Here is a 13,405-nt window from a genome sequence, read left to right on the forward strand (position 1 = left end):
AGTGGTTCACAATTTTATGCGGAAAAGATATACATAAAAAAGAGGAAATTTATGCGGATAAGACCTTACTGGATAAAAAGGAAAATTTTAAGCGGATTTTATTATAAGATTTTATGCGCAACTTTCTAATAAAGGTGTTATCCCAGAGAACGCCTTGCATGACAGTGGGGTACAATAGTTACGAAAGATTAACCCTTGGCGTGAATATAGCATTTTTACTGAATCCTTGGCGAATTATTTGGCGATTCATTCCTGGCATACAGTTAATATTATCCGAAAAAGAAATTCGTGTTTTAGACGCATTTTCCCCAATCGACTGAAACAAACATTTGACATAGAACCACAACTGAAGTCATAAAATTCCGTACCAAATTTTATATATTTAAGTCATTGTGTCTTTGATTTATCACACTTACATGTTTCTGCAAGTATAAACCGACAGACGGTCAATACCTGGTTGAATTTGGCTCAAAATTTGAAAAATATATAGATTATAGATTTTAATTCTGTGTATAGAATTTTATCTATCTAGCTCTCTTTGTTTTGCAGTTATTGTTTTATCTATCTATCTCTCTTTGTTTTGCAGTGATTGTTTTATCTATCTATCTCTCTTTGTTTGGCAGTTATTGTTTTATCTATCTAGCTCTCTTTGTTTTGCAGTTATTGTGTTATCTTTCTAACTCTCTTTGTTTTGCAGTTATTGTTTTATCTTTCTAGCTCTCTTTGTTTTGCAGCTATTGTGTTATCTATCTAGCTCTCTTTGTTTTGCAGTTATTGTTTTATCTTTCTAGCTCTCTTTGTTTTGCAGTTATTGTTTTATCTATCTAGATCTCTTTATTTTGCAGTTATTGTGTTATCTAGCTAGCTCTCTTTGTTTTGCAGTTATTGTTTTATCTTTCTAGCTCTCTTCGTTTTGCAGTTATTGTTTTATCTGTCTAGGTCTCTTTGTTTTGCAGTTATTGTGTTATCTGTCTAGCTCTCTTTGTTTTGCAGTTATCGTGTTATCTATCTAGCCTCTCTTCGTTTTGCAGTTATTGTTTTATCTATCTAGCTCTCTTCGTTTTGCAGTTATTGTTTTATCTATCTAGCTCTCTTTGTTTTGCAGTTATTGTGTTATCTATCTAGCTCTCTTTGTTTTGCAGTTATTGTGTTATCTATCTAGCTCTCTTTGTTTTGCAGTTATTGTTTTATCTATCTAGCTCTCTTTATTTTGCAGTTATTGTGTTATCTAGCTAGCTCTCTTTGTTTTGCAGTTATTGTGTTATCTATCTAGCTCTCTTTGTTTTGCAGTTATTGTGTTATCTATGTAGCTCTCTTTGTTTTGCAGTTATTGTGTTAAATTATATTTGAAAACTCGGATAGATAGTCTTCCTCTGACTGAATTTTGCTCAACATAAAGACCGTATGCCAAATTTCATCCATCTAGACCAAACTTTATTTAATTATCTTTGTCACAGACAGACAGACTGACATTTTCCAAAAATGCTTTTTTCGAACACAGGGAGGTCTAAAATGTGTTCATTCGTCAAACTGTCGAGGGTACATAAAAGTACATAAAAATACATACAAAGTATACAGTACATACAAAGGGTACATAAAAATGTAGGTGAAATTTTATAGCCATAAATACAGAAATTATATGTATTTCTATCTCTAGTAATTAAAAGTAGAATATTCTGTTCTCAATTATGTTTCCACTCTTTTCAGTCATTAGTTTCAGCCAAATTTCTGGTGCTGTTATTTAATATAGTTCGTGAAATATTTTTTAAACACATTTCTAAAAAAAATATTTAAAAACCGCTGCATGTCGTATAGAAAGAAGAATATCATTTTTACATACTGGATGTCTGATTTATTAAAAAGAAAATACTCAATGCTATATCCAGATTCAAGATAATCTGTGCCACTAAAAAAATATTTCTTATAAGTAATAATTTCTTTTCAAAAATCAAACTATCAACTACTATAGTTTCTCAAAAAAATTTCTAAAATAGCTTTCCATAATATCTTTTCTATGATATTTTTCTATATATGCAAACTTTCATATAATATAACCGATAATTCATATAATACTTTCATATAATATAACCGATAATTCATATAATACTTTCATATAATATAACCGATAATTCATATAATACTTTCATATAATATAACCGATAATTCATATAATACTTTCATATAATATAACCGATAATTCATATAATACTTTCATATAATATAACCGATAATTCATATAATACTTTCATATAATATTATACCGATATTGAATAAACTCGTCTTGGGATCCATAGGATATGTAAGTTTCTGGATTCCACTTTCCCCCTCCTAATTTGTAAAACTAGATTTATTTTGTTGTTGTTGTTGTTGTTGTTTATAATGGCACTTGCCATGCACAAGCTCGCTGACGAAGTCAGTGATTTTAAGCCAAGGGAGCGTCTCTTGTTTTGAGTAGCGCCAACTAGGACCAAGAGTACGTCTTAGCTACTCACACATCTCATTCGCTTGCACAACCCCTTTTTACAGGGTGGCACATTCACACATCTTACAGATAGAACGGAGGAAGAACAACCATGCCCGTACCGGGACTCGAACCCAGGACGCCCAGAACACGGGGAAGACGCGCTACCCCTATGCCAGGACGCCGGCAGATTTATTTTATTAACCTTAATTTAAACTCTTCATAATAAATCTTGACAATCTATAATAACAGAAATTCTTATGTTTCTTTCCGGTATTTCGCTTGCAAAAAAAAAAAAAATCAAATTTTAAAAATAAAGAAACTTTTTACCACAATTTAAATATTATTTAACTATAAGATCAGACATTTTTAATTATAAATTAGCATATTTGCTTACAACTAAAATAAAATAATGTAAAAATTTCAAAAAATGATTACTGTTAAATATTGTTCTGAACTTAAACGATACTCTGTTTTATCTCGAATAAGTTTAAGAATATCGCGTTTGTAAATTAAATGAAAGCAAAAAGTTAAATTATCCTGAAAATTCTTCAAAAATAAATCTCGAGACTTAAAGTAATTGCTTGATTTACCTATACCGCTTTCTGTTGCTAATGAATATTAACCCATTAACTGACATTTTTTTTAAATCTTTGGCCGGATAAGTTACATAGTACACACCCGAGTATCAGGCCTAATATGGCGAAAGGGCAGGCCGTATAACAAAAAAGCCGGATAGGCTGGAGTTCTATAAACTCATTTATTTGACCACCAATATCAAAAGGCAAGGTTTATACTAAGACTCACAATTATAATACGTATTTTCTCACTTCCTCTTAATTGTCCATGCCCCAAAAATAAAGCTTCTTCATTTTATGTTTACCTTCAACGTGGTTTTGCTTACTTTTATTCTCCTTTCACTAGTTTGTGCAACAAACCTCTTTTCAATATCTGCACAATTTTTTTCCAGTTCCTTACTGTACTTTTTCCAATTCCTAACTCCAAAGCTATATCTTTTGTTGTTTCACCAGAGTCTAGTCTCTGTGTACCGTGTAATTTCCCCTCCATAGTCACTAAAACTTTTTTTCGTTTATCACCTATTTTCAAATCTTCACTGCGGTATACTTTAAAAAAAAAATCTTTAAGCATACGGCAAGAACAATTTACAAATACTGTACGTACTGTACAGTTATAATCAGGAGTTGTTGTTTCACCAGAGTCTAGTCTCTGTGTACCGTGTAATTTCCCCTCCATAGTCACTAAAACTTTTTTTCGTTTATCACCTATTTTGAAATCTTCACTGCGGTATACTTTAAAAAAAAATCTTTAAGCATACCGCAAGAATAATTTACAAATACTGTACGTACTGTACAGTTATAATCAGGAGTTGTTGTTTCACCAGAGTCTAGTCTCTGTGTACCGTGTAATTTCCCCTCCATAGTCACTAAAACTTTTTTTCGTTTATCACCTATTTTGAAATATTCACTGCGGTATACTTTTAAAAAAAATTATTTAAACATACCCCAAGAACAATTTACAAATACTGTACGTACTGTACAGTTATAATCAGGAACAGCGGCAACAATTGAGGTCAGTCCACACAGGCGAAACAATGAATAACGAGTAGAACACTGTTCTTTTCCTGTCACAATTTGTATTTTGCACAAGCACGTAGAAGGATCGTAACAAACGCCCGCTTCCAATGCCGTGGCAATGTTGCAATGCAACGTCTTGCCACCCTCATTTAATTACGATAAAAAAAAACTAGGCCAGATAATATGGAAGCCGGATAGTCGCGAACCGGATACTCGGGAGTGTACTGCATATGCACAAAAAGACGTGTAACAGTATAATTATATTCAAATTAAGTTTTGTTTTGAAAATATTTGATATTTTTGAAAAAGAGTATCGTTATAAAATGGTTAATAAAATCATTTCCATAAAAAAAAAGACTGAGTAAGTTACAGGTCGTTTCTATAACCTCTAAATTATATATTTTTGTACGGTACATCATTATAAAATAAAACCCAAACCAAAAATACGATGCTTCAAATATGACAGTTCTGTTCCATTCAACTTACAGACGAATTTCAAATTCGTTCGCTTGTTGTAAAGAAACGAAGCACAGAATACACACATTATGTTGTTCGCAATATCAACTGATATACATAAAATGAAACTAAATAGTCAGACTTACCAAATATATCTTTGCTGAAAGTGGTATATATAAAATTTCAAAATCCCCCATAGGGATCGTGGCAGCTAATGGGTTAAAATGGACCAATTGCGAACAGCTAATGGCGAGTTCATTAATTGCAGCATTTTGATAATAAAATATATGATAAAAATACTTTGAAAGTGTGAATCAATTTTATTATTTGACTAAAAATAATTTCGAGAGCAGCAGTTTCGCTAAATGCTGATGAAAAATCTTTAGTTTATTCTGCATGTTTATTTAAATTTTCTTTGTCTCTCTGTAGGATGAATACATCAAGAAATCCATGACAGTTTTCAATACAGTATTGTGACAAAGTGCCGAGGGCGACAGGCCTGAAGAACAAGAACAAGAACAAGAACTAGAACAAGAACAAGAAGAGGAAGAAGAAGAAGAAGGCGCAGTAGGAGAAGACTTGTTCTGGTGAAAAAAAATGGCTCCATCTGGCATTTGACATCTTTGCGATGATCTTCATCCAAAACTTGCTATTCTAGAGATTCTGAAGCGTGCCTTACATTTGCTAAAAATTATTATTCCTCGCTTAACTTTCTTCATGAAAAGATTCAAAAATAGTGGTGGCGGTGCTCTTATTCTTTAGGAAAAAGAGAATCTCCTGCGCACCCTTCGAATTTTTATTATGTAGAATTAAGTATTTCAGATATCAGCTCTTATAAATTATATTACGCTTCATACAGAATCAATTTGTAAGCAGTGAAAATACTTTTGGAACGCAATTTAATATTTTGTTCTCATGCTAGATGGAAAGTCAGTTGAATTATTTGTATTACAAAAAGGTCAGTACTTCGATATTTTATAAGAAATTCCTTACATGACGTATGTCTGTAGAACTGGTAACCTACATGATATAGAAGATCGTTTTAAAGGTTGAAGCTTGTTCGAATTTAAATGTACGATACACTATAATAATCATTTGATTGTTTATTGTAAGAAATATTACATTGTATTCTTCAGCGAAGTGTTTAAATTATAGTCACTAATCAATCATCGGGGTTAAGTGATAAGGATATAATATAATTTTGAACTTTAAATTTTTGTAAACCAGTACAAGCTCTTTTAAAAAGATCATCGAATACTGATAAGAATGATTGTTCACTGAAAATTCAGTGATGCCTGTCGCCCATTCGAGACGATTTATCGTCTTCTTTATAAAGTATTTGTTGACAATTATACAGTTTAATATCTTCACTTCCGTAACGTACACTGACTTCATCATTGTTGCTGTACAAACGACCACTTGTACCTGACTTATTGTGAGTCTGTTGAATGTTTTTCTTTCTTTAATATCTTTGAAAGAAAAGGGAATAGCAACGGAATGAAAAAAAATAGATGTTTTAAACACGAGGCAAAGCTGCTGACTTTTACAGTTGAGTAAAAGTAATCGATTTAATGTTGTCTTGTCAACATTTTACTGAGATCTACATATTTAATATTATAATGAACTTCAAGACTTGTTCAAAGTTGAGGGATAATCATATTTGGAAGTGAAGAGGTTATTCTGAGCCTGTTGATAGCCTCAAGTAACTTTCTTAAGGTTAAGGAGCAAATCCGTATGAACATGTCTTTCACGAAAGCAAAGTAGTACTTAACAGGAATATCTCACTAAAGTAAATTCCTTGTGAAAGACCATATATAAATGGTGATGAGAATAATGCATATTGTTTCTTGTGAGCTAAATAGCTTTACATACTTAACATAACAGTGCTTTTTTTTAATTAATTTTTTTCTCCAAAATGCATGTTTTATATACCTTATTATTGTGTACTTCATTGTAAGATATCTTCTTAATTTGTTTCAATTTAATTTGTATCTTGGTGAATTCTTATGCACTCGTATGAGGACTTTGTGACAATCGATCTAAACCGCCTAGTTACTTCCACCAGTATAACAATCGTACACTGCACAACAAATTTTAGTTTAACCCTTCTGACGTCATCACAAACAGTAACCAGAACATTTGTCTGACCATTACGCATATACGTTTCTTATAAATGTTAGTTTACTTTTAAGCACAGAATGTTAAGTATTGTTTCATTTAACGAGGAAAATTCAACCTTTGAATCAAGGAATGACAAACTAGATACTTTGTTTTAAATGAATAATTATTAACTGACTGTCGATGAAATCTCGTGATTTTTACACCCGAATTTGAAAGTATTATATCGCATGTGTTGTCTAATGTTGTAAAGAATGTTATATAGAAAGTATGTTGTATCTTTGTATAAAATATATCGACAAGAAAAACTCAGCGACACAATTTTTCTTAACACCCTATCTTTCATCCATCATATCAAATAAGTTGACACTTTGATAAATAGATTATTTCATTTATTTAAACTTGCTAGAATAATAACCCATTTTGATGATATGTGTAATAAATGAACTAATTACATAAAATATTAACAATTTTGCTACCACTTCATTATTTTAATTTCGGAAAAAATTTCTTCAGGTAAGCGCTTCTGGCACATCATGAGGTAGGTACATTTTTTTAGATTCTGTTAAAATAATTTTGGTTTTAAAACATAAAATTTAATTTTTTTTTCTCTGAGATTTTAAGGAGTAATTTAAATTAACTCTGCCGTTTATGGTCGAATATTTTTGTTGGTAATTTCGGTAGATCTTATAATAAATAAACTGTGTATTTTCTGGTATTTAAATATAATGCTCATGATATTAATGTTTTTATTTAAATAGCATTAAGTTCATAAGGATTCCTACTAACAGATATACGCAAAACGGTGTTTAAGAGAATATTGACTTTCACAGTTGCTCGTACATATTGACGAGAAATGCGATAAAAAGTATTGAATTCAGTCTTATTTCAATACAACGCTACTCAGAAGAGAAAACGGAGTTTATCTCCCAGAATACGAATTTTAAATTATTTGTTAAATGTTTGATGTTTTTGTCATTGCTGAGATTTGAAGAATAAAATAAATTTCTTGTCATGGCTGTTCTACCGTTCAGAATCGCCAAATTTTCTGTTTAACAGTAGTAGTAGTTAATCGTCACTTTTATGGTGCTATTGCTTTTCATGAGTTCTTGATATTAACGACGAGTCTCCATCAATAAAGGGACTGGTCTTGTGTCGAAACGAATTTTCTGGTAAAGGAAATTCCGAATTCTTGGAAATAGTGCAGTTTTTGAAACTGCTGCATTCTGGAATTTTCTGGTAAAAGAAATTCCGAATTCTTGGAAACAGTGCAGTTTTTGAAACTGCTGCGTTCTGGAATTTTCTGGTAAAAGAAATTCCGAATTCTTGGAAACAGTGCAGTTTTTGAAACTGCTGCGTTCTGGAATTTTCTGACACAGATAAACAACCAGAAAAGTTTTTTCTATTTTATCATACGTCACAAATGATGCAGTGCACATAATTCTTCAGTTTAAAGTTTTATTTGCATTCTAATTGTTTTGAAAATTATTTTTTAAATAATATATTAACTTCTTTAAGAAACGATAACATGAAAAGTGAGCTTTTTCTATTCTCTCCCTATTTTAGACAAATAAAATTTCACGCAATTACAGAATACACAATGGTAAACAAGTACGCGGAATTCTGAAATATATTAATTGGTTAAATTAATGCAATTTGATATTAATCGCTTGGCACGTCATCATTTACTATTAATAAAACTGTGTTACATGAAAATTTTTGAATAAATATTGAAATTTTGGCTCTTAATATTTGATGTCATGATGGATATCTTAGTTAAATGGCTTAATTTTCCAAAATAAAATCATATTTTTCGACTTTATTCAAAAGAAAAGGCTGTATCGCCAATAATTGAAAATATAATGAGCTACATTAATCAGGAAGAATGTATAACAAGCTACATTTTCAATTGCTTACCTTATCCAAACTAAACATTTTGATATAACTACTTTTAAATCAGTTTTTGTGATCGTTTTAACTAATTAGGATTATAAAAAGAATTAACTCGACAAATATCACAATTTTCCAAATTTATAAATAAGTTACTTGATCCACACGAAAAATTTTGCGACGAATCACATTGTTTGAAGCCATCAGCAAATCAAATACTCGCTCTTTAGGCGTGCCCAAAAAATAATAATAATAATAAGTGGAACTGTCCGTATACTCCCCTGCTCTCAACAGAAAGCTGTAGGGTTGGGTGGTATTATATCAGCTTCATGTTTTGTATTAAACACACAAAAGTATCAGGTATACAAAATTGATAGACATAAAAATATCAGGTACTTGGTATCAGTTTTTGAACTCGATTGATATTGATCGGTCCTGCTTCGGCGATGCTTTTAATTCTATGCATTTCATCCTCAACCATTACTGCCCTTTTCCTTATGTAACAGTACATATACAATCAAGAATTCCCGCCTTCTCCTACAATAACTATATCAGCAATGCCTTTCTTTATCTCTTCTCACCCAATAACGGTTAAAAACAAGACAACCGGGCATACTGTTTTAGTATACTGAGACCACCACTTTTCGAAGATTCTATCTCACTAAGGGGTGAGACTCGGAAGGATGAGCGCATTTCCAGAATTCTTCGTCAATCTTTGACCTTGATTCTCATACTATTAGATACTTTATCATTCTTTTTTTTTTCATGCGTGTATGTGAATATATGTCGCGTATCTTATTATTTTATTTTAATTTAGTTTGCGAGTAATCCGAGTTTACTTTATTGTTAAATATAAACATCTCCTTTTTTCCTTCCCCTCACTCCTGTTCTGACGAATTCAACCCATCGTAACGCATGCGCAAAAGCGCGGAGGTTTTTAGAATCCGTTGACAAACAATAGCCATAAATACCTCTTTTGAAAAAGCAAAATCCTGATCGTATCAGTATCAATTATCTGTCTTGGAGCAAGTGCAAGAACCGATACCTACAGAGTATCCGGTTTCCGATGGGAAAAGAACAAATTACCGGCTGCATCAGTTGTGTATTAGTATCAATCTGTACTTGAAACAGCAAAATCGGGTATCAACCCACGCTAGAATGCAGCTGAAAACATAAGATAACAGAAGAGTTCTATTTCAGTAAGTTATATGTCGACATAATCGTATTAATGATAACTTTTTTTATTTCTCTGTGAATATCTAAGATCAACCGCCTTCTTTTGAGAGCCGGGAACGTTAAGAAAGTATTGTAAAAGCAGCCTGTTCAAGATCATTCTCGGACTACACAATTTTTTTAAGTATATACAGAGTTGAGCTAAGAACAAACCAGTTTTTTTCCTGCTTCAGTTTGACAGGATGAATAAAAAAAATTTCTGCGTTTTGTCTTCATTATTAAAGGACAAAAAAAAAATCCCTTTACTTTTAGTAAAATGGATTTTAAAATAGAATTAGGGATTTATCCATGTAGAACAGATGAAGCTCAATAAATACTATTTCAATAAATATAGGATCACATGATAAAACTAATTTCTTGCTTATATAAATACTAAGACTATACAGTGAAATCGAATAGGTCACAATTTACATAGAAATCAGAGCTCTTTAAATGATACTAAGAAAAGGTAGTTAAAGTTAAAATGTAGTTCTTACAGTATTTTGTAAGACTAAAAATGTATTTTTTATAGAAAATTATCTCTGAATTTGAAAATAAATATATATATTACTAAGTATTTTCTAGTTGCAAACAATAAATTAAATACTAAAGTTAAAACTCGTGGGGAAAATGGACCGAAAATTAGCTCAGAAACAGATTTTGAAGCAACACCTTTTTCGAGAAAAACAACTATCATTTACTTATATCTCAGTTGAAATATTCTTCAATGTTTTTATGTTGACTTAAACTTCATATATTTATACATGTACAATTTTGAATTGTGCACAAAATACAAATGAAATCTGTGTCCTTCTCAATTCTATAATTTGATTTTATTCGATATATATATATATATATGGATGTTGCGTGTTATATGATGTTATATGTATCTAGATGTATTTGGTGTATACAAAGAATTAGTTATCATTTCAATCAATGATACTAAAACATAACATTTCTCAAAATGCTAATACAAATTCACTGATATCGGTAAAGCATATGAGGAGTATGTTCTTAAACCATTGTTCGTTTGAAAAGTTTCTCTAACTCATAAACATGTTTAGAAATTGGTATCTTTCGTGTAAAGCATTGTATATACTTATATTTCGTTATTTATGTGATTCAAAGTGTTACCAATAAAAATATAGATATCATATGTTTGTCTATCATATGCTTGTTTCAGTGTCCCGAGTCTACCACTTTTCGATGATTCCATTTCGCAAAGGGGTGATACGCGGAAGGATGAGCGCATTTCCGGAATGCTTTGACCTTGCTTTCTGCCCCATGAAATACTTTCTCTTTCATTTTTTGTTTCCTCGTGAACATGATTGTCGTATCATTTCTGATCGTATTATTTTAACTAACAATTGCATATTGATTGCTTATATGGCTAGTTCAGGTGGCAACAAAGCCTTCAGGGATGGCACAAAGAATATTTTTTACATAATACAATTAATAAAACCGAATTAACTACCTTTGTTAATCTCAAAATTTTATCAAAAAAATCATAACAAATAAAAATAAAACCGAACATAACAAATATAATAAAACCGAATTATCTACCTTTGTTAATCTCGAAATGTTATCAAAAAATTCATAACAAATAAAAAAGAAGTGCTTAAACTTTAAAAAAAAATTATAAAAATAGTGAATTACCAAATTTTAAGAACAGAAATATTCCATTTGTTCATCATAATTTAATGTTTAGGCCCCTTACAGTAAGCAAAATTTGATTCAAAGTATCTTATTGTGAATTAGTATCTTTTTCCTATAGCAATACGAGTTCTCAACATTTTTCACTCCTCCTATGTCAGAAATTATTTTGAGTTATCCTAATTGTTAAACGTAAATATCTGCTTCTTTCATCTTTTCTCTCATTCCTATTTTGACTGAATAAACGCATCCTGGTGCATGCGCAAAAGCACAGCTGACTTTCGAACCCAAGAATAATAAATATAAGCAATATACTACATATTGTTCAAGGACAAAAAAAATAATTTTTAACCAAATCTTACTCAGTCTCACCTATCTAAATCATCATTTGTTAGTTTTAAAAATCGAATATCAACAAAAACGATTTAGACACTTTGGATATTAAAAACTGTTCATTTCGTTCAGATCAAATAAGTTTATTCATTCCTTTTTCATTAGTATTCAGATGAATCACCCATTCAAGTGCTTGCAAGTACAATACAAATCCAAATGAAGGCATCACTGAACCAGAAAAGATTTTTTTTTTAAAAAAGGGCAAAATATTATATTGCCTTTTTATGATTTTGGTCTTATATAAAGAAGAAACATTAACTTTTGATACAAAATTTTCTTGAATCTAAGTTACGAAACAGAAAGAGTTGAAATATATGTTATATCCATTCTTGAATTCAAACCTCTCATATTAAGTAGGTTAAAAGTTTTTAAGTTAAATTTCAAAATGCTATGAATTCTTGGTAAAGATAATCGTATAGAGAAAAATAGTTACGTGAATATAAAGAATGCTCTTAATATACAGGTAATTATTTTAATTACGAGACTATACAAAAATATTTAGTAAATACCTATTATCGTCTATTTAATTTAAATTTCCTTTTGATTGAAGTCAAACCAAGCTGACAAGACTAACAAAAGAGAATATTTATATAAAATTAACAAAAAATAAGCTCCTGTTATTAGTATATTTAAAAGTCGGAAATAACTTCTTTAAAATATTAGAATAAAAATAAAAATGCAACAGCGTAAAGCTAAGATGAAACACTCCTCTATAATCAGTACATATTAAAGTCCATTGCTTTCTAACGCTGGCAGAAGTAACCAAATATCTCCACCCTTTTGATATGTGTCATTATTGGATACGAAATCCCAACATCTGCTTTGGCGTCTAGCAACGTGTGCGTGTGTGTGCGTGTGCGTGTGCGTGCGTGCGTGCGTGTGCGTGCGTGTGCGTGCGTGCGCGTGTAAATTTAATAATTTATCAGTGTGAGGATAAAGCATAGCACGAATAAAAATTAGTTACGGAATCGTAAACTTCACATTTTATTTACATTTTTTACAAAGATTAATGAGCTGAGTTTTGAAACCAATCTGTTTCAAACCAATTTTAGTGATTAGTTTTGATTTGAATGCTCGTGAACCTTATGAATGGAGAAAACCACATTGCAATAAAGCAAAACTTTTTATACAATCAAATATTTACATCCAAAATAAAGTGCACTACAAAGAATTGTTTTTATTGCTTAAACACTTTGGCAATATAAATGAGCCTTCTACTTCAAATTTCGTTAGTTAATCTATGACAATCATATCCGAGATATTTTTAACATTAGATTAGAGAAGTACATCTTCTAGCAATAATATGTATGAATCGCATTTATAATATATATGTGCTAGTATAAATGTTTAATAACATGGCTTAACTTCCTCAAAAGATAAATGAATATCATATACTACTATTTGTATTGCCATGCGTATTTATATATTTTGGTTTGAATTTCAGATTATTTATCAAAGAAAATTCTTGCTTTTAAACACTCTAATAAAACAGTTTTTTTTTATATTAATCTTTAATATCTTCGATTTTTTAGTGATAATATTCATTGCAATTATTACAGAGTTGTGTAATTATTTTTTTTTAAATTTACTACAAGATACCTACAAAAATTACAAATAAATCTACAAT

At 30.6% G+C, this 13,405-nt stretch overlaps 1 protein-coding gene across 5 annotated transcripts in view; it reads left to right on the top strand.

The window, feature by feature from the left end:
- LOC129960246 (Kv channel-interacting protein 1-like) overlaps positions 1–10,862 on the top strand; it is a 294,480-nt gene extending 283,618 nt beyond the window's left edge. For all 5 annotated transcript variants that reach the window (XM_056073513.1, XM_056073514.1, XM_056073515.1 and 2 more), the window contains one exon: positions 4,942–10,862. In XM_056073513.1, coding sequence (XP_055929488.1) covers positions 4,942–4,989 — 48 coding nt within the window. In that variant the 3' untranslated portion in view covers positions 4,990–10,862. The remainder of the gene's footprint in view (positions 1–4,941) is intronic.
- The last annotated feature ends 2,543 nt before the right edge of the window (positions 10,863–13,405 follow it).

This window comes from Argiope bruennichi, chromosome X2 (assembly GCF_947563725.1).
Source record: "Argiope bruennichi chromosome X2, qqArgBrue1.1, whole genome shotgun sequence".
In the NCBI taxonomy this organism is placed as follows: domain Eukaryota; kingdom Metazoa; phylum Arthropoda; class Arachnida; order Araneae; family Araneidae; genus Argiope; species Argiope bruennichi.